The sequence below is a fragment of the Mobula hypostoma genome, unplaced genomic scaffold (assembly GCF_963921235.1).
Source record: "Mobula hypostoma unplaced genomic scaffold, sMobHyp1.1 scaffold_91, whole genome shotgun sequence".
In the NCBI taxonomy this organism is placed as follows: Eukaryota; Metazoa; Chordata; class Chondrichthyes; order Myliobatiformes; family Myliobatidae; genus Mobula; species Mobula hypostoma.
The window spans coordinates 23,988-42,967 of NW_026948190.1; the positions used below are offsets into that span (position 1 = coordinate 23,988).

The following is an 18,980-nucleotide window of genomic DNA, read 5'->3' on the forward strand; positions in this document are numbered from 1 at the left end:
CCCCAGTGTGGGCACCGAGCGCTCCCGGGACACGGGTCAGACACGGTGTGGAGCTCCCTCTACATCACCCCCACAGTGTGTCCCCCCCCACTTTATCCCCAGTGTGGGCACCGAGCGCTCCCGGGACACGGGTCAGACACGGTGTGGAGCTCCCTCTACATCACCCCCACAGTGTGTCCCCCCACCACCACTTTATCCCCAGTGTGGGCACCGAGCGCTCCTGGGACATCGGTCAGACACGGTGTGGAGCTCCCTCTACATCACCCCCACTGTGTGTCCCCCCCCACTTTATCCCCAGTGTGGGCACCGAGCGCTCCCGGGACACGGGTCAGACACTGTGTGGAGCTCCCTTTACATCACCCCCACAGTGTGTCCCCCCTCCACTTTATTCCCAGTGTGGGCACCGAGCGCTCCCGGGACACGGGTCAGACACGGTGTGGAGCTCCCTCTGCATCACCCAAACTCTGCTCACTCCCCACCCCACAGACAGGTCCCGGTCTCCCGTTTCCCCCACACTGGGAGTTACCTCTCGTCACTTGATGTTTCATCCTCGGAATCCTCCTTCACGTCCACTGCCTCCCCCTGTCGTGGGCCCGGCTGCTGTCCCTTCTGCTCCAGTTCCCTCTCCGTCTCCAGTTCCGACGGCTGATTTTCCTCTGGGGTGGGGAGCGACGGGGAGATATCAGAAAGGAAGGGAAGGACACATTCCCCTCCTGCAGCTGCTCTGCCTGCTCCCCTGATATGTCGCTCCTTTCTCCCCTCTCCCGTCCCCTCTCCCATCTCCCCTCTCCCGTCTCCTCACCCATCTCCCCTCTCCCCGTCCCCTCTCCCATCTCCCCTCTCCCTGTCCCCTCTCCCTTCCCCCGTCCCTTCTCCATTCTCCCTTCTCCCGTCCCTTGTCCCCTCTCCCTTCCCCTCTCCCCTGTCCCTTCCCCATCCCTTGTCCCCTCTCCCATCTCCCCTCTCCCGTCCCCTCTCCCATCTCCCCTCTCCCGTCCCCTCTTCCTTCTCCTGTCCCCTCTTCCTTCTTCCTTCTCCCGTCCCCTCTCCCTTCTCCTGTCCCCGCTCCCATCTCCCTTCCCCCATCCCCTCTCCCTTTCCCTGTCCCCTCTCCCTTCCCCCTCTCCTGTCCCCTCTCCCTTCTCCCGTCCCCTGTCCCCTCTCCCATCCCCGCTCCCTTCCCCCATCCCCTGTCCCCTCTCCCTTCCCCCATCCCCTGTCCCCGCTCCCTTCCCCCATCCCCTGTCCCCTCTCCCTTCTCCCATCCCCTGTCCCCTCTCCCCTCTCCCTTACCCTGTCACCTTTCTCTTCCCCCGTCCCCTCCCCTGTCCCCTCTCCCGTCCCCCATCCCCCCTCCCGTCCCCTGTCCCCTCTCCCGTCCCCCATCCGCTGTCCCCTCTCCTGTCCCTTTCCCCTCTCCCTTACCCTGTCACCTTTCTCTTCCCCCGTCCCCCTCCCGTCTCTCTTCCCCCATCCCCCTCCCTTCCCCCGTTCTCCTGTCCCCTCTACCCGCTCCTGTCCCATCCCCTCTCCCCTCTCCTCCCCCGTCTCCCCCGGTCCGTACCAGTCTGCCTCCGGCAGAGGTGTGCCGTCTGCTGGATCTCCAGCTGCTCGTCCCCCTCGGTCTCCAGGCCGGCGAAGACGTCCTGTGGGGGAGACAGGGCTCAGTTTGTCTGTAGCACTCACCCCCACTTTCACAGACCCAAGGCGGGACGGGAGAGAGAGAGATTGGGTGAGAGAGAGGTGGCGAGAACGGAGAGAGAGGGGGAGAGATGGGAGAGAGATGGGAGAGAGAGGGGGGAGAGAGAGGGGGGAGGGAGAGAGGGGGGGAGGGAGAGGGAGGAGGGAGAGAGAGGGGGGAGGGAGAGGGAGGAGGGAGAGAGAGGGGGAGGGAGAGGGAGGAGGGAGAGAGAGGGGGGAGGGAGAGGGGGGAGAGAAAGGGGGGAGTGAGAGAGAAGGGGGAGAGAGAGGGGAGGGGGAGAGGGGGGGAGGGGGAAGAGAGAGGGAGGAGAGACGGGTAGTGGGGGGAGAGATGGGGGAGGGGGGGAGGGAGAGGGGGGAGAGAGAGGGGGAGGGAGAGGGAGGAGGGAGAGAGAGGGGGAGGGAGAGGGAGGAGGGAGAGAGAGGGGGGAGGGAGAGGGGGGAGAGAGAGGGGGGAGGGAGAGAGAAGGGGGAGAGAGAGGGGAGGGGGAGAGGGGGGAGGGGGAAGAGAGAGGGAGGAGAGACGGGTAGTGGGGGGAGAGAGGGGAGAAAGAGGGGAGAAAGAGAGAGGGGGTAGTGGGGGAGAGGGGGAAAGAGATGGGGTAGAGGGGGTAGAGGGGGAGAGAGGGGGAGAGAGAGAGAGAGAAAGAGAGAAAGAGAAAGAAAGAAACACACAAGACCGACAGGGGTGCACAGTACCAGAGGGCAGATGTTTAGGGTGGTGGGGGGTTGGGGGGAGTTGACCCCTACCTTGGAGAACCACTGGTCCGTCTGCTGCTCCCGTCGCTGGTCGGGGGTCTCCAGGTGGACCACCAGGGGGTTTCCGTCTCCCTCCGGCGCGGGCGCTGGATCCTCCCGCCTGGGCCTCTTCCGCCTGTGGACAGGGGCGGATCAGTCCCGGCCACTCTTGCCTGCCTGCCCTCCTCCTCCCCACCGTTACCGAGCCAGCGCCCCAGGGTAGCAGGGCGAGCTGTCTCAACGACCATCGCCCAGCCGCGCTCACCCCTACGGTGACGGAGTGCTTTCTGTCCCGGCCAGAATCAGCTCCTGCCCTCAGTCCCACTGCGGACTGCCGATTGCCGGAATGGGCCAACAGCAGACGTGATCGCAGTGGGTCTGTGCAGGCTTGGGCCGCTTGCTGGATGCAAACACCCCTGTCTGGATGCTGTTTACTGACTACAAGCTCAGCGTTTAACACCATCATTCTCACAGTCCTGATCGAAAAGCTTCTCAGCCTTTTTTCAGCAGCGTCACAGCCTCAGGGAAGAAGCTCTTCCTGTGCCTGCTGGTGCGGGAGCGGAGGCTCCTGTAACGCTTACCGGATGGGAGGAGAGTAAAAAGTCCATGGTTAGGGTGAGATGCATCCCTGATAAGTGTGAGGTGGTTCATTTTGGTAGGTCAAATATGATGGCAAAATATAGCATTAATGGTAAGATCTTGGTAGTGTGGAGGATCAGAGGGATCTTAGGGTCTGAGCCCATAGAACGCTGAAAGCAGCTGCGCAGGTTGACTCTGTGGTTAAGAAAGCTTACGGTGCATTGGCCTTCATCAGTCGTGGAATTCAGTTTAGGAGCCGAGAGGTAATGTTGCAGCTATATAGCACCCTGGTCAGACCCCACTTGCAGTACTGTGCTCAGTTCTGGTCACCTCACTACAGGAAGGATGTGGAAACCATAGAAAGGGTGCAGAGGAGATTTACAAGGATGTTGCCTGGATTGGGGAAGCGTGCCTTATGAGAATAGGTTGAGTGAAGTCGGCCTTTTCTCCCTGGAGCGACGGAGGATGGGAGGTGACCTGATAGAGGTGTATAAGATGATGAGAGGCATTAATCGTGTGGATAGTCAGAGGGATGAAATGGTTGCCACAAGAGGACACAGGTTTAAGGTGCTGGGGAGTAGGAACAGAGGAGATGTCAGGGGTAAGTTTTTTACTCAGAGAGTGGTGAGTGCGTGGAATGGGCTTCCGGCGACGCTGGTGGAGGCGGAAACGATCGGGTCTTTTAAGAGACATTTAGATAGGTACATGGAGCTTAGTAAGATAGAGGGCTGTGGGTAAGCCTAGTAATTTCTAAGCTAGGGACATATTCCGCACAACTCTGTGGGCCGAAAGGCCTGTATTGTGCTGTAGGTTTTCTATGTTTCTGGGCCTCTGTACCTCGCTCCGCAGCTGGACCCTCCACTTCCCAACCGGAAGGCCGTGGCTCCGTGCGGATCGGCGGGAACATCCCCTCCTCGCTGACGGTCAACAGCGGGGCACCTCCGGGGCGTGTGCGTAGCCCACTGCTCCCCCGACACCCACGAGGGCGTGCCCGGGCACAGCTCGAACAACGCCTATAAAACTCGCCGGTGACTCAGCGGCTGTGGACAGACTCTCAGGTGGTGGCGAGGGGGCGTACGGGAGCGAGCCAGGTCAGCTGGCTGACTGCTGTCAGAGCAGTAACCACGCACACTCAGCGTCACTGAGACCAGGGAACTGACTCCGGGCTTCAGGACGGGGGGGGGACACAAACCAATCCTCGTGGAGGGATCAGAAGTGGAGAGAGTGAGCAGTCTCAAATTCCTGAGGGCCACAATCTCTCTGAGGATCTAACCTGGCCCCAAACACTTTGATGCTGCTATAGAAAAGGCGGCAAGACAGCGGCTATACTTCATTAGGAGTTTGAGGAGATTTGGTTTAACAAAAACACTCGGAAAACTTCTACAGATGTACTGTGGAGGGCATTCTGACGGGCTGCATCACCGTCTGGTATTGGGGGAGAGAGGGGTAATGCACAGGAATGAAATAAGTTGTAGAAAGTTGTAAAATTAATCAGCTCCATCACGGGTCCCGGCCTCCACGGGGTCCAGGACATCGTCAGGGAGCGGTGTCTCAGGAAGGCGGTGTTCGTTATTAAGGACCCCCACCACCCAGGACGTGCCCTCTTCTCACTGTTACCGTCAGGAAGGAGGTACAGAAGCCTGAAGGCCCACACTCAGCGATTCAGAAACAGCTTCCTCCCCTCTACCGTCCGATTCCTGAACGGACATTGAACCCGTGAACACCACCTCACTACTCTCTCTCTCTGCACTGTTAGTTTACTTTTAAGATAAATTTCTGACCGTAATATATATTATCTGTATCTGCTGCACTGTACAGCCGTCACAAAACAACAAAGTTTCACAGCACACGGTAAGTCGGTGACCGTCCCCGGCAGACACACAAACTGCTGGAGGGATTCAGCGGGCCAGGCAGCACAGTACCGTCCACGTTTCAGGCCGAGACCCTTCTCCAGTCCCGCCAAACGCTCCCGGCCCCAAACGTCGGCTGTTTCGCTCCTTTCCGCAGCGCGGCCCGGCCTGCTGAGTCCCTCCGGCGCTTTTGGTGCCTGTTGCTTGGGTTTCCGGCGCCCGCGGGTCCTCTCTCCGGTTTGCGACTCGAGTCACTGGCACGAGCGGCTCCCGAAGGAGGGGGTATCAGACCCTGCCCGGTGCACCGCGGGCAAAATCCCTCCCCACCGTCCCGGCCCTGCCCGCTTCTCACGGCCCCCGTCGGTCAGGGGGTGAAGTAGCAGGAGGTCCGACACCACCGGGATCAGGAACATCGACTTCCCTTCCGGTGTTTGGTTCCTGAACCGTCGGACTGAGCCCTCACCACTTCTGCATCGCGGCAATGCAGGGGACCCCTTGCAGGACCAAGGACTTCCTTCTTAATTCCTAATCGTGTCCTTCCCTTGTCAAATCAGCGTTTTATTTACGGCTTAATTTCCGCTTTCCTGGTGAACGTTGTTTCTGACGCTGATGAAAGCCTAGTTTCTTTACCCCACCGCGTCCTTGCACAGAGGGACGTGGACGATCAACATGGCCTTCAGACGGACGTGTGAGTGGGAGAGCGGGGGGAGTGTGTGAGAGCGTGTGGGGGAGCGAGAGAGAGAGGGGAGAGAGAGTGAGGGAGTCTGAGAGCGTGAGAGAGAGTGAGGGAGTGTGAGCAAGAGAGAGGGCGAGGGGGAGTGTGACAGAGAGAGTGGGAATGTGACAGCGTGTGGGAGAGCGAGAGAGAGAGGGGAGAGACAGTGAGAGAGTGTGAACAAGGGAGAGAGAGGGGGAGTGTGACAGACAGAGAGTGGAGGAATGTGACAGCGAGAAGGGGGGGAGTGTGAGAGCGTGTGGGAGAGCGAGAGAGGGGAGAGAGTGAGGGAGTCTGAGAGCGTGAGAGAGAGTGAGGGAGTGTGAGAGCGTGGGGGGGGCAGTGTGAGAGTGTGAACAAGGGAGAGAGGGGGAGTGTGACAGACAGAGAGTGGAGGAATGTGAGAGCGAGAGAGAGGGAATGTGAGAGTGTGTGGGAGAGCGAGAGAGAGGGGAGAGAGTGTGAGCAAGAGAGAGAGAGAGAGGGGGAGAGACCGTGAGAGTGGGGGAGTGAGAGAGAGAGGGAGTGAGGAGGAATGTAAGAGGGAGTGAGAGTGAGCGAGGGGGGTGGGCGGGAGTAAGAGGGAGTGAGGGAGAAAGTGAGAGTGAGATGGAGTGTGGGACGGGATGAGAGGGACAGAGTGAGAGGGGGAGCGAGACAGTGACATTCAAGTCTGATGACCCAGGCCCGTACCAGAAAACCAGGTATGATTTACAGGGACTATCTGAAGGGCGAAGAGGCAATTTCACACAAGGTTGGAGGCAACATCGAATGCACAGCAACTCTGGCAGGGTTTGCAGGACATTACTACCAACAAGCAAAACCCAATAGCATGAATGGCAGCGATGCTTCATTACCAGATGAACTCAACACCTTCTATGCACGCTTTGAAAGGGAGTGAACAACTACAGCTGTGAAGATCCCTGCTGTACCTGATGACCCTGTGATCTCCGTCTCAGAGGCTGACGTTAGACTGTCTTTAAAGAGAGTGAACCCTCGCAAGGCAGGAAGTCCTGATGGAATACCTGGTAAGGCTCTGAAAACCTGTGCCAACCAACCAGCGGGAGTATTCAAGGACATTTTCAACTTCTCACTGCTACGGGCGGAAGTTCCCACTTGCTTCAAAAAGGCAACAATTATACCAGTGCCAAAGAAGAATAATGTGGGCTGCCTTGGTAGAACTCACATCTACAGTGGTGAAATGCATTGAGAGGTTGGTCAGGACTAGAATGAACTCTTGCCTCAGCAAGGACCTGGACCCATTGCAATTTGCCTATCGCCACAATAGATCAACGGCAGACGCAATCTCAATGGCTCTTCACACGGCTTTAGACCACCTGGACAACACAAACACCTACGTCAGGATGCTGTTCATCGACTACAGCTCAGCATTTAATGCCATCATTCCCACAGTCCTGATGGAGAAGTTGCAGAACCTGGGCCTCTGTACCTCCCTCTGCAATCGGATCCTCGAATTCCCAACCGAAGCTCACAGTCTGTGTGGATTGGAGACAACATCTCCTCCTCGCTGGCGATCAACACTGGCGCACCTCAGGGGTGTGTGCTTAGCCCACTGCTCTACTCTCTCTGTACACATGACTGTGTGGCTAGGCAGAGCTCAAATACCATCTGTAAATTTGCTGACGACACACCCATTGTTGGCAGAATCTCAGGTGATGACGAGGGGGCATACAGGAGTGAGATATGCCAACTAGTGGAGTGGTGTCACAGCAACAACCTGGCACTCAATGTCAGTGAGACGGAAGAGCTGATTGTGGACTTCAGGAAGGGTAGGACGATGAAACACATACCAATCCTCACAGAGGGATCAGAAGCAGAGAGCGTGAGCAGCTTCAAGTTCCTCAGTGTCAAGAACTCTAAGGATTTGACCTGGTCCCAACATATCGATGTAGTTATAAAGAAGGCAAGACAGCGACTATACTTCATTAGGAGTTTGAAGAGATTTGGCATGCCAACAAATACACTCAAAAACTTCTATAGTTGTACCATGGAGAGCATTCTGACAGGCTGCATCACTGTCTGGAATGGAGGGGCTACTGCACAGGACCGAAAGAAGCTGCAGAGGGTTGTAAATCCAGTCACCTCCATCTTGGGCACTAGCCTACAAAGTACCCAGGACATCTTTAGGAAACGGTGTCTCAGAAAGGCAGCGTCCATTATGAAGGACCTCCAGCACCCAGGACATGCCCTTTTCTCACTGTTACCATCAGGTAGGAGGTACAGAAGCCTGAAGCCACACACTCAGCGATTCAGGAACAGCTTCTTCCCCTCTGCCATCCGATTCCTAAATGGATATTGAACCCTTGGACACTACCTCACTTTTATTTTTAATATACAATATTTCTGTTTTCGCACGCTTTTAAAATCTATTCGATATACGTATACTGTAATTGATTTACTTGTTTATTTATTAATTATTAATTACTTTTATTTTATTCGTTATCCTTATTTTCTTTTATGCATTGTATTGAACTGCTGCTAAGTTACTAAATTTCACGTCACCTGCCGGTGATAGTAAACCTGATAGATTCTGAGTGAGAGAGAGTGAGAGAGAGAGAATGAAAGAGAGAGAATGAGAGAGAGAGACCAGAGAGCGACCGAGTGAGAGACAGAGAGAGTGAGACAGTGAGTGAGTGAGAGAATGAGTGAGAGAGAGAGTGAGAGTGAGAATGAGAGAGAGAGAGAATCAGAGACAGAGTGAGACAGAGAGAGAGAGAGAGTGAGAGAGAGAGAGACAGAGTGAGAGAGACAGAGAGACAGAGTGAGAGAGAGTCAGAGCGACAGAGTGAGAGACAGAGAGAGAGAGAGAATCAGAGACAGAGAGAGACAGAGAGAGAGAGTGAGAGAGACAGAGAGAGAGACAGAGAGAGTGAGACAGTGAGTGAGAGAATGAGTGAGAGAGAGAGAGAGAGACAGAGTGAGAGAGACAGAGAGAGAGACAGAGTGAGAGAGAGTCAGAGAGACAGAGTGAGAGTGAGAGAGAGAGTGAGAGAGACAGAGAGAGTGAGACAGTGAGTGAGAGAATGAGTGAGAGAGAGAGAGAGAGAATGAGAGTGAGAAAGAGAGAGACAGAGAGAGAGAGACAGAGAGAGAGAGACAGTGAGGGAGAGACAGTGACAGAGAGAGAGACCGACTAAGATTTTCAGTGCACCTGTGCTCCTGACAATAACCTTGACACCCACGCTTCCACAACATGCCCACTTCTGGAATGATCTCTCCGCTAAGACACGGCAAACAGAAGCTTTTCTTTCACTCTACCCGTGACAGATAGAGCAGTCAGTCCTTTCTCCCCACCCCTGCCCCGGTCAAGGGTGGAAATGTCAAACACCAGCGGGCGGAAGTGTAAGGTGAGAGGAGGGGAGTTTCGGGGAGATGTTCACAACGGGTGGCGGGCGCACTGCCAGGGCGCTGATACAACAGAGGTGTTTCTGAGCCTGACGGACAGACACGCGGACGGTCAACACCCTCTCTAAACCGGGTCCTCCTAATTTAGATCGCACTGGTCATTGTGTAAGTTACTTCTTTTGTCTCTGTTGTGGAATTTTAATTCGAAGTATTAAAAGTATCAGGTCACCTCTCACCGTCCGTCGCTCCAAGGAGAAAAGGCCGAGTTCACTCAATCTGTTCTCATAAGGCATGCCCCCCAATCCAGGGAACATCCTTGTATATCTCCTCTGCACCCTTTCTGTACTAACTGCACCTCAAGTGGATGAAATTGACGAGCAGGGGAAGAGCTGGGGAGCATTAGCACGGACGGCTCGTAGCTGGCGAGGACGCGGGCCATGGCGACCGGGTGTCTACCGTAGCCGGGCGCGGCGGACGGCTCGGCCCAAACGGAGAGCGCACGAGGCGAGCGGGTGTTACCTGCCGAGGGAGGCCGCCCGCCGCCCCTCCAGCTCCCTCTGCCTCTCCTCCACCTCCTCCAGCTCCGACTCGCTCAGCCCGCTGGCCAGCGAGACGTCGTCGGGCGCCAGCTGCTCATCCTCCTCCTCGGGCGGGGGGAGGCCCTCGAGGTCGGGGTCAGCATGGAGGCCGCCCTCCGCCAGCATCTCGTCAGCTGCCGCCATGTCCCCTCGCGCCAGCTCCTTCAGCTGCCGGTGGGAGAGAGGGAGAGAGGGAGGGAGTGAGGGAGAGTGAGGGAGGGCGCAGAGGGGTGAGGTGCATGGTGAGATCCCAGAATGCTACAACTCTCCCTCCAAACCGAGGTGCCTCCTCCCGGATCAGACGTCGGAGAAGGAGATGGGTGTCTGTGGTTTTCCCGCCAACCCGCACCCCTCTCTCCCCGTCCTGCTTTCCCCTACTCCTTTATCGCTCCTCCCGCTCTCCCTACCTTATCTCCCTCACGCCACCCCCTCCTCTCCTCCTCAGCACCCGTCCCCCTTCCATTCCTCTCCACTACCCCCACCTCACCCGGCCCATTCCCTCCTCCTCCCACCTCTCCCCTTGCCCCTTTCCAACCCCCCCCGTGCCCCTGCTCACACCTCCTCTTCTACCCGCACCGACATACCCTTCCCCTACCATTCCATCTCACCTCCCTCCTCCTCAGCCCTTCTCATACTCTATCCCATCCCCATCTCCCATCCATTGCCTCCTCTCTCTGCCCGTCTGCATCTCTCTCCGACTCACTCTCCCTCTCGCTCTGACACACTCTCCCTCTCACTCTCTCTCCGACTCACTCTCCCTCTCTCCAACTCACTCTCCCTCTCGCTCTCAGACACTCTCTCACTCTCTCCAACACCCTCTCTCTCTCTCTCGCTCTCCCCGACTCACTCACCCTCTCTCCGACTCACTCTCTCTCTCACACTCCCTCTCCGACACTCTCTCACTCTCTCTGACTCACTCTCCCTCTCGCTCTGACACACTCACCCTCTCCCTGACTCACTCTCTCTCACTCCCTCTCCAACACTCTCTCACTCTCCCTCTCGCTCTGACACACTCTCCCTCTCACTCTCAGACACTCTCTCACTCTCTCCAACACCCTCTCTCTCTCTCTCCCCGACTCACTCACCCTCTCTCCGACTCACTCTCCCTCTCGCTCTGACACACTCTCCCTCTCTCTCTCTCCCCGACTCACTCACCCTCTCTCCGACACTCTCTCACTTTCTCTGACTCACTCTCCCTCTCTCCAACTCACTCTCCCTCTCGCTCTGACACACTCTCCCTCTCTCTCTCTCCCCGACTCACTCACCCTCTCTCTGACACTCTCTCACTTTCTCTGACTCACTCTCCCTCTCGCTCTGACACACTCACTCTCTCGCTCTGACACACTCACTCTCTCTCTCTGACATTCACTCTCTCCGACTCACTCTCCCTCTCGCTCTCTGACACACTCTCACTTTCTCTCCGACTCACTCACCCTCTGTCCGACACTCTCTCCCTCTCGCTCAGACACTCTCTCCCTTTCACTCTCAGACACTCTCTCACTCTCTCCAACACCCTCTCTCTCTCTCTCTCTCACTTTCTCCCCGACTCACTCACCCTCTCTCCGACTCACTCTCTCTCTCACACTCCCTCTCCGACACTCTCTCACTCTCTCTGACTCACTCTCCCTCTCGCTCTGACACACTCTCCCTCTCACTCTCACTCTCTCTCTCTCCCCGACTCACTCACCCTCTCTCCGACACTCTCTCACTCTCTCTGACTCACTCTCCCTCTCGCTCTGACACACTTTCCCTCTCACTCTCTCTCTCTCTCTCCCCGACTCACTCACCCTCTCTCCGACACTCTCTCACTCTCTCTGACTCACTCTCCCTCTCGCTCTGACACACTTTCTCTCTCACTCTCTCTCTCTCCCCGACTCACTCACCCTCTCTCCGACACTCTCTCACTCTCTCTGACTCACTCTCCCTCTCTCCAACTCACTCTCCCTCTCGCTCTGACACACTCACTCTCTCTCTCTGACATTCACTCTCTCCGACTCACTCTCCCTCTCGCTCTCTGACACACTCTCACTTTCTCTCCGACTCACTCACCCTCTGTCCGACACTCTCTCCCTCTCGCTCAGACACTCTCTCCAACACCCTCTCTCTCTCTCTCTCACTTTCTCCCCGACTCACTCACCCTCTCTCCGACTCACTCTCTCTCTCACACTCCCTCTCCGACACTCTCTCACTCTCTCTGACTCACTCTCCCTCTCGTTCTGACACACTCACCCTCTCCCTGACTCACTCTCTCTCACTCCCTCTCCAACACTCTCTCACTCTCCCTCTCGCTCTGACACACTCTCCCTCTCACTCTCAGACACTCTCTCACTCTCTCCAACACCCTCTCTCTCTCTCTCTGACATTCACTCTCTCCGACTCACTCTCCCTCTCGCTCTCTGACACACTCTCACTTTCTCTCCGACTCACTCACCCTCTGTCCGACACTCTCTCCCTCTCGCTCAGACACTCTCTCCCTTTCACTCTCAGACACTCTCTCACTCTCTCCAACACCCTCTCTCTCTCTCTCTCACTTTCTCCCCGACTCACTCACCCTCTCTCCGACTCACTCTCTCTCTCACACTCCCTCTCCGACACTCTCTCACTCTCTCTGACTCACTCTCCCTCTCGTTCTGACACACTCTCCCTCTCACTCTCTCTCTCCCCGACTCACTCACCCTCTCTCCGACACTCTCTCAGACTCACTCTCCCTCTCTCCAACTCACTCTCCCTCTCGCTCTGACACACTCACTCTATCTCTCTGACATTCACTCTCTCCGACACTCTCTCTGACACACTCTCCCTCTCACTCTCAGACACTCTCTCACTCTCTCCAACACCCTCTCTCTAACACTGTCTCTTTCTCTGATTCACTCTCCCTCTCGCTCCCACTCTCTCTCTCTCTGACACTCTCTCACTCTCTCCAACACCCTCTCTCTAACACTGTCTCTTTCTCTGATTCACTCTCCCTCTCGCTCCCACTCTCTCTCTCTCTGACACTCTCTCTTTCCGACCCACCCTCCCTCTCTGTGCCTCACTCTGAGGGGAGTGGTAGGGTGTTTCAGATCTGGGCCCACTTCCCTCCTATCTCCCACTCACTGCCCTATCTCCTCCCCCACCCCGCTCTCTCTGTCTGGGAAGTGAGTGTTCCTTCCTCCACTCCCCCCAGTCCTGCGCCCACTCTCTCTGGGGAGTGACAGGGTGCTCCCCACCCCACCCCTCCACAGAACCCCCCCACCCCCGCCCCGCCGGACTGACCTTGGCGCCCCCGATGGGCTTCAGGGAGAAGAGGCAGACGTCCCCGCCGTCGGCCACTGACTCCCCGGGCAGGTCCATCTTCATCTCCGCGCGCTCCCTCTTTCGACGCAGGTCCCTCAGCACCTTCCGCTTCTTCCTGCGGGGGGGGGGGAGGACAGAGAGTGTGGGTGGGGGGGGGGCGCAGTGAGAGGGTCGGGAAGAGGAAGCGACAGAGGACGAGAGAGAGAGAGAGAGAGGGAGAGAGAGGGAGGTAGAGAGAGAGGGAGAGAGAGGTAGAGAGAGAGGGAGAGAGAGAGAGGTAGAGAGAGAGGGAGAGAGAGGGAGGTAGAGAGAGAGGGAGAGAGAGAGAGGGAGAGAGAGAGAGGGATAGAGAGAGGGAGAGAGAGAGGGAGAGAGAGAGGGAGAGAGAGAGGGAGAGAGAGGGAGGTAGAGAGAGAGGTAGAGAGAGAGGGAGAGAGAGAGGGAGAGAGAGAGGGAGAGAGAGAGGGAGAGAGAGAGGGAGAGAGAGAGGGAGAGAGAGAGGGAGAGAGAGGGAGGTAGAGAGAGAGGGAGAGAGAGAGAGGGAGAGAGAGAGAGGTAGAGAGAGAGGGAGAGAGAGAGGGAGAGAGAGAGGGAGAGAGAGAGAGGGAGAGAGAGAGGGGTAGAGAGAGCAGAGAGTGGGGGGGTGGGGAGATCGCCCTCGCGGCCTACCTCTTCAGGACTGCCAGCTCCTCGGCCTTCAGGTCAGCCAGCTGCTGTTCCAGCTGCTCCTCCTCCTCGGGCTCCGGCCCTCGCGCCTCCTTCTCCGCCTCTCCTCCGCTCTCCTCGCACGAGCTGCAGTGGGGGGGGGTAGGGGTCAGCATTTCCGTCCGAGTCTGGGACGACCCCCTCCCTCCCTCCCTCCCGACCGACCGACAGTTCGCCGCCACCCCCCTTCCCAAGGTACTCACTCCAGCGTCAGATCCAACTCCTTCGCCCGGCCCCGTAGCTGCCTGGCCAGGAACCTCCGCAGGCCTCTCCTCCAGTTCAGCAGGGACCTGAGGAGGGAGCGGGGGGAGAGACAGTCAGAGGGGAGGGACAGACAGGCAGGGACAGAGAGCCAGACAGACGGGGAGGTGGGGACACGGGGCAGGGACGTGGACAGACAGAGAGTGAGAGCGAGTGAGAAAGAGTGAGAAAGAGGAGGCGAGAGAGAGTGAGAATGAGTGAGCAGAGTGTGAGAGAGACAGAATGTGAGAGACAGAGAGAGAGAGTGTGAAGAGACAGGAAGTGAGAAAGAGTGAGAAGGACAGAGTGAAGAGAGAGAGAGTGAGACAAAGAGCGAGGACAAAGTGAATGTGAAGAGACAGAGTGAGGGAGAAGAGACAGAGTGAAGAGAGAGTGAGCGTGGAGAGAGAATGAAGAGAGTGAGAGTGAAGAGACAGAGAGTGAGACAAAGAGTGAGGGCAGAGTGAAAGTGAAGAGACAGAGTGAAGAGAGAGTGAGAGTGGAGAGAGAGAGAATGAAGAGAGAGTGAGAGTGAAGAGACACTGAGAGTGACAGACAGAGAGAAAGAGGGAGATAGAGAGACACAGACAGAGCGCAAAAGGGAGGGGTTTAAGGAGGGAGGGAGGGGTATAGCAGAGGGAGGGTATTACCCGAGACCGGGAGTGGTGTAGGGGCGGGCGGGACGGATGGGGATTGACCCTCACCTCAGCTCCTTGCGCCCCAGGACCCGAATATCTCTGCAACACTCCCGGATCTCCGGCGTGGTGTCCGGGTGGTTCTCCAGCTCCGGATTGTCGAACGTGATCTGCGCCACGAAGGGTGGGAAAGGAGGTGAGGCAGAGAGAATGGGGTGGGGGTGGGGGTGCAGGGGGTAAACATCATCTCACGGTCAAGAACAGACCCCCGGCAGTGCTACCACCCTACTGAACCCTCCTTCCTCAGCGTTGCTCCCTGAATGTTCCTCCTTTGCTGCCCCTCTGCAGCCCCTCCCTCCCATCCAACCTGATGGCATGAACATTGACTTCTCTAACTTCCGCTAAGGCCCCACCTCCCCCTCGTACCCCATCTGTTACTTATTTATATACACACATTCTTTTTCTCACTCTCCTTTTTCTCCCTCTGTCCCTCTCACTATACCCCTTGCCCATCCTCTGGGTTTCTCCCCCACTCCCCCTTTTCTTTCTCCCTAGGCCTCCTGTCCCATGATCCTCTCATATCCCCTTTTGCCAATCACCTGTCCAGCTCTCGGCTCCATCCCTCCCCCTCCTGTCCTCTCCGATCATTTTGGATCTCCCCCTCCCTCTGCAACTTTCAAATCCCTTACTCACTCTTCCTTCAGTTAGTCCTGACGAAGGGTCTCGGCCTGAAACGTCGACTGTACCTCTTCCTAGAGATGCTGCCTGGCCTGCTGCGTTCACCAGCAACTTTGATGTGTGTTGCTTGAATTTCCAGCATCTGCAGATTTCCTCGTGTTTGCTCTCCCATTCTGCCTCTTTCAGTGCTCCCTCCTCCCTCCCCCTCTCTCCTCTCCGTAGCACTCCCTCCCTCCGAGTCCCTCCCTCCCCCTCTGCACCCCTCGCTCAATCCCTCCCTCCTCGCTCCCCTACAGCGCTCCCTCCTCCCCTCCCCACCTCACTGCCCATTCCTCAGTCCACCCGACCCCTCGGTCCCCCCTCCCCCATCCCTCTTCCCTACCTCCCCACCCCTCCTCCTTCCCTCTCGGTGCTCTGTCCTCCCCTCTAGACACTCCCCCTTTTCCTCCAGCTCACCCCTCCGACCCTCACCCCTCTCCCTCCCGCCTCCCCCCTCGCCCCCTCACCTCGCTGGCCTTGTCCAGGAAGTCGACGGGATTCTGGGCCCTGAGGAACTCTGTCAGGGTGAAATGGTGGTACAGGGTGTAATCCCCCTCTGAATAACCCTCGGCCTGTGGGGAGGAACAGCAGGAGTAAACTCACCGGGCGGGGGGTGGGGTGGGGGAGGAGAAATTTTTATCCCTCGCTCTCCCCACGTCCTCTTCCAGCCCCCCACTCTCTCTCTCTCTCTCTCTCTCACACACAAACACAATCCCTTCCTCCCCCCCCACCACGCAAAACTACACAGTAAATCTACCACGCGTCGGTCACCGTACACGACCCTGACATTCGATTTCCTTGCAGGCATTTGCAGCAACGTCAAGGAGACTCAACGGAGTCAGTGAAAGGCCTCTCCCGAACAGGACAGACAAGCCGCCGACGGGTAAAAAGACAGTAAGCAGCACGGACGCGAAGATATAGTGAACGCTGAGGAGGCGAGTTGAGGGGTCCCCGAAAGTGAGAATGCGTCACCTCCCCGTCTCTCTCTCTCCTTCCTCCCTCTCTCCCCCTCCCGTTGCCACTTCACCCTCCCCTCGCACACCGTCCCCCTTCCCTCCAACACTCTCTTCCTCAAGGGAGGAAGGGGGGGAGAAGATGGCGACGTGACGCAGCGCGGGCGGCCTCTCCGGTGATGAATATCTGTAATCTGTCAAGTAGGGGACCGTGCACAATTCTGATTTGATGGAGACGGACGTGAGAGAACGGAGGAACATCTGGAAAACTGAAATGTCCGCTTCGCTACCGCTGCTACTGTGTGGTAACCGGAATCTCCGGAGGGGAAGGCCCCGAAATCCTCGGCTTTGCGTGTTTCGGCGGCCAGGGAGAGGTCGAAGGTGCTTGGCAGAGGATGGCGCTCGGGAGGCTGTATCGGAGGGGCTGGTCGGAGGCTCGAAGTTTTCGGACGGACTCCGTGTCGGCTGTGGTCGGCTGCTTCCAAGGCATCGGCAGTTGTCAGTGCCTGGTGGTTTATGGCAGAGAGAGTTTCTCCCTTCTGCTGCCTGGTATCGGGGACTATCGGGAGTCGATCGACTCGGGGACTTTGAGACTATTTTCACCGTTCCCATGGTCGGCTCTTTATCAAATTATGGTATTGCTTTGCACTGTTGTAACTATATGTTATAATTATGTGGTCTTGTCAGTTTTGGTCTTTGGTTTGTCCTGTTTTTTTGTGATGTCATTCTGGAGGAACATTGTATCATTTTTTAATGCATGTATGCATTTCTAAATGACAATAAACGAGGACTGAGTGTCCTCATAATCTCTCCCTTCCCCACTCCTTCCAACACCCTATCTTCGTCCATCTCTCCCTTCCCCAATCCCTCCCATCCCATCTTCCTCCATCTCTCCCTTTCCCACTCCCTCCGACCCCTTATCTTCCTCCATCTCTCTCTTCCTCACACCCTTCACTCCCTCTCTCTCCAGCTTCCTCCCTCCCCATCCCATCCCACCTCCCAATCTCTGTTTGCCACTCCCTCGCACCCCCTCCCCACCCGACACTCACCCCTCCCCCCGCTAAGGAGCTGGTGGTAGACCTGAGGAGAGCTAAGGTACCGGTGACCCCTGTTTCCATCCAGGGGGTCAGTGTGGACATGGTGGAGGATTACAAATACCTGGGGATACGAATTGATAATAAACTGGACTGGTCAAAGAACACTGAGGCTGTCTACAAGAAGGGTCAGAGCCGTCTCCATTTCCTGAGGAGACTGAGGTCCTTTAACATCTGCCGGACGATGCTGAGGATGTTCTACGAGTCTGTGGTGGCCAGTGCGATCATGTTTGCTGTTGTGTGCTGGGGCAGCAGGCTGAGGGTAGCAGACACCAACAGAATCAACAAACTCATTCGTAAGGCCAGTGATGTTGTGGGGATGGAACTGGACTCTCTCACGGTGGTGTCTGGAAAGAGGATGCTGTCTAAGTTGCATGTCATCTTGGTCAATGTCTCCCATCCACTACATAATGTACTGGGTGGGCACAGGAGTACATTCAGCCAGAGACTCATTCCACCGAGATGCAACACAGAGCGTCATAGGAAGTCATTCCTGCCTGTGGCCATCAAACTTTACAACTCCTCCCTTGGAGGGTCAGACACCCTGAGCCAATAGGCTGGTCCTGGACTTATTTCATAATTTACTGGTATAATTTATATATTACTATTTAACTATTTATGGTTCTATTACTATTTATTATTTATGGAGCAACTGTAACGAAAACCAATTTCCCCCGGGATCAATAAAGTCTGACTATGACTGTGACTATGTTCTTGCGCTCCGAACCCCCATACCTTGGGTTTTTTGCTGGAGACCAGGTCACGGACGCTCTTGGCCTGTACTTCCACGTCCTTGAAGGCGTGCTTGGGATCGAAAAACTTGCTGTCGATCTTGTCGGGGGCCGTGTATCCTGGAGGGGTCGGGGGGCAGAGAGTGGGGAGGGGAGCAAGGTGGGGGGAGAGGGTCAGTGAACTCTGGTCTGTACTCACACAGCAGGCGTGCGGGGACAGGGGAGAGAGGGGGGTGATGAGGAGAGGGGGTTGACGGGGAGAGAGGGGGGTGATGGGGAGAGAGGAGGGGGACGGGGATAGAGTGGGGAGGAGGAGGGGGACGGGGAGAGGGGGGACGAGGAGGGAGGGGGACAGGGACAGAGGGGTGTGATGGGGAGAGGGCATTGACGGGGAGAGAGGGGGGTGACGGGGAGGGGGGGTGATGGGGAAGGGGGTGATGGGGAGGGGGGGTGATGGGGAGAGAGTGGGGACAGGGAGAGAGTGGGGTGACGTGGGGGGTGACAGGGAGGGAGGGGGTGACGGGGAGAGAATGGGGACAGGGAGAGAGTGGAGTGACGGGGAGGGAGGGGGGGACCGGGGAGGGGTGGGCCTGGGAGAGAGGGGGAACGGGGAGAGAGGGGTAACAGGGAGAGAGTGGGGTGACGGGGAGGGAGGGGTGGCGGGGAGAGGGAGGGGTGACGGGGAGGGGGGGTAGCGGGGAGGGGGGGACCAGGGAGGGGTGGGCCTGGGAGAGAGGGGGAGAGGGGTAACAGGGAGGAGTGGGGTGACAGGGAGGGAGGGGTGACGGGGAGGGAGTGGGGTGACGGGGAGGGAGTGGGGTGACGGGGAGGGGGAGACTGGGGAGGGGTGGGCCTGGGAGAGAGGGGGACGGGGAGTGCGTGGGGTGACGAGGAGGGAGGGGTGGTGGGGAGGGAGGGGGGGATGGGGAGGGGTGGGCCTGGGAGAGAGGGGGAACGGGGAGAGAGGGGTAACAGGGAGAGAGTGGGGTGACGGGGAGGGAGGGGTGGCGGGGAGAGGGAGGGGTGACGGGGAGGGGGGGTAGCGGGGAGGGGGGGACCAGGGAGGGGTGGGCCTGGGAGAGAGGGGGAACAGGGAGAGAGG

The 18,980-nt window shown here is 57.4% G+C and overlaps 1 protein-coding gene across 1 annotated transcript in view; it reads right to left on the reverse strand.

The window, feature by feature from the left end:
* Positions 1 to 18,980, reverse strand: part of ftsj3 (FtsJ RNA 2'-O-methyltransferase 3) — a 42,149-nt gene that overhangs the window by 4,528 nt on the left and 18,641 nt on the right. Inside the window, exons 7-16 of the mRNA XM_063039648.1 lie at positions 17,883 to 17,998; positions 15,568 to 15,672; positions 14,453 to 14,553; positions 13,712 to 13,798; positions 13,473 to 13,595; positions 12,783 to 12,918; positions 9,469 to 9,695; positions 2,452 to 2,575; positions 1,565 to 1,646; positions 527 to 656 (exon numbers count right to left, since the gene is read on the reverse strand). Coding sequence (XP_062895718.1) covers positions 527 to 656; positions 1,565 to 1,646; positions 2,452 to 2,575; positions 9,469 to 9,695; positions 12,783 to 12,918; positions 13,473 to 13,595; positions 13,712 to 13,798; positions 14,453 to 14,553; positions 15,568 to 15,672; positions 17,883 to 17,998 — 1,231 coding nt within the window. The remainder of the gene's footprint in view (positions 1 to 526; positions 657 to 1,564; positions 1,647 to 2,451; positions 2,576 to 9,468; positions 9,696 to 12,782; positions 12,919 to 13,472; positions 13,596 to 13,711; positions 13,799 to 14,452; positions 14,554 to 15,567; positions 15,673 to 17,882; positions 17,999 to 18,980) is intronic.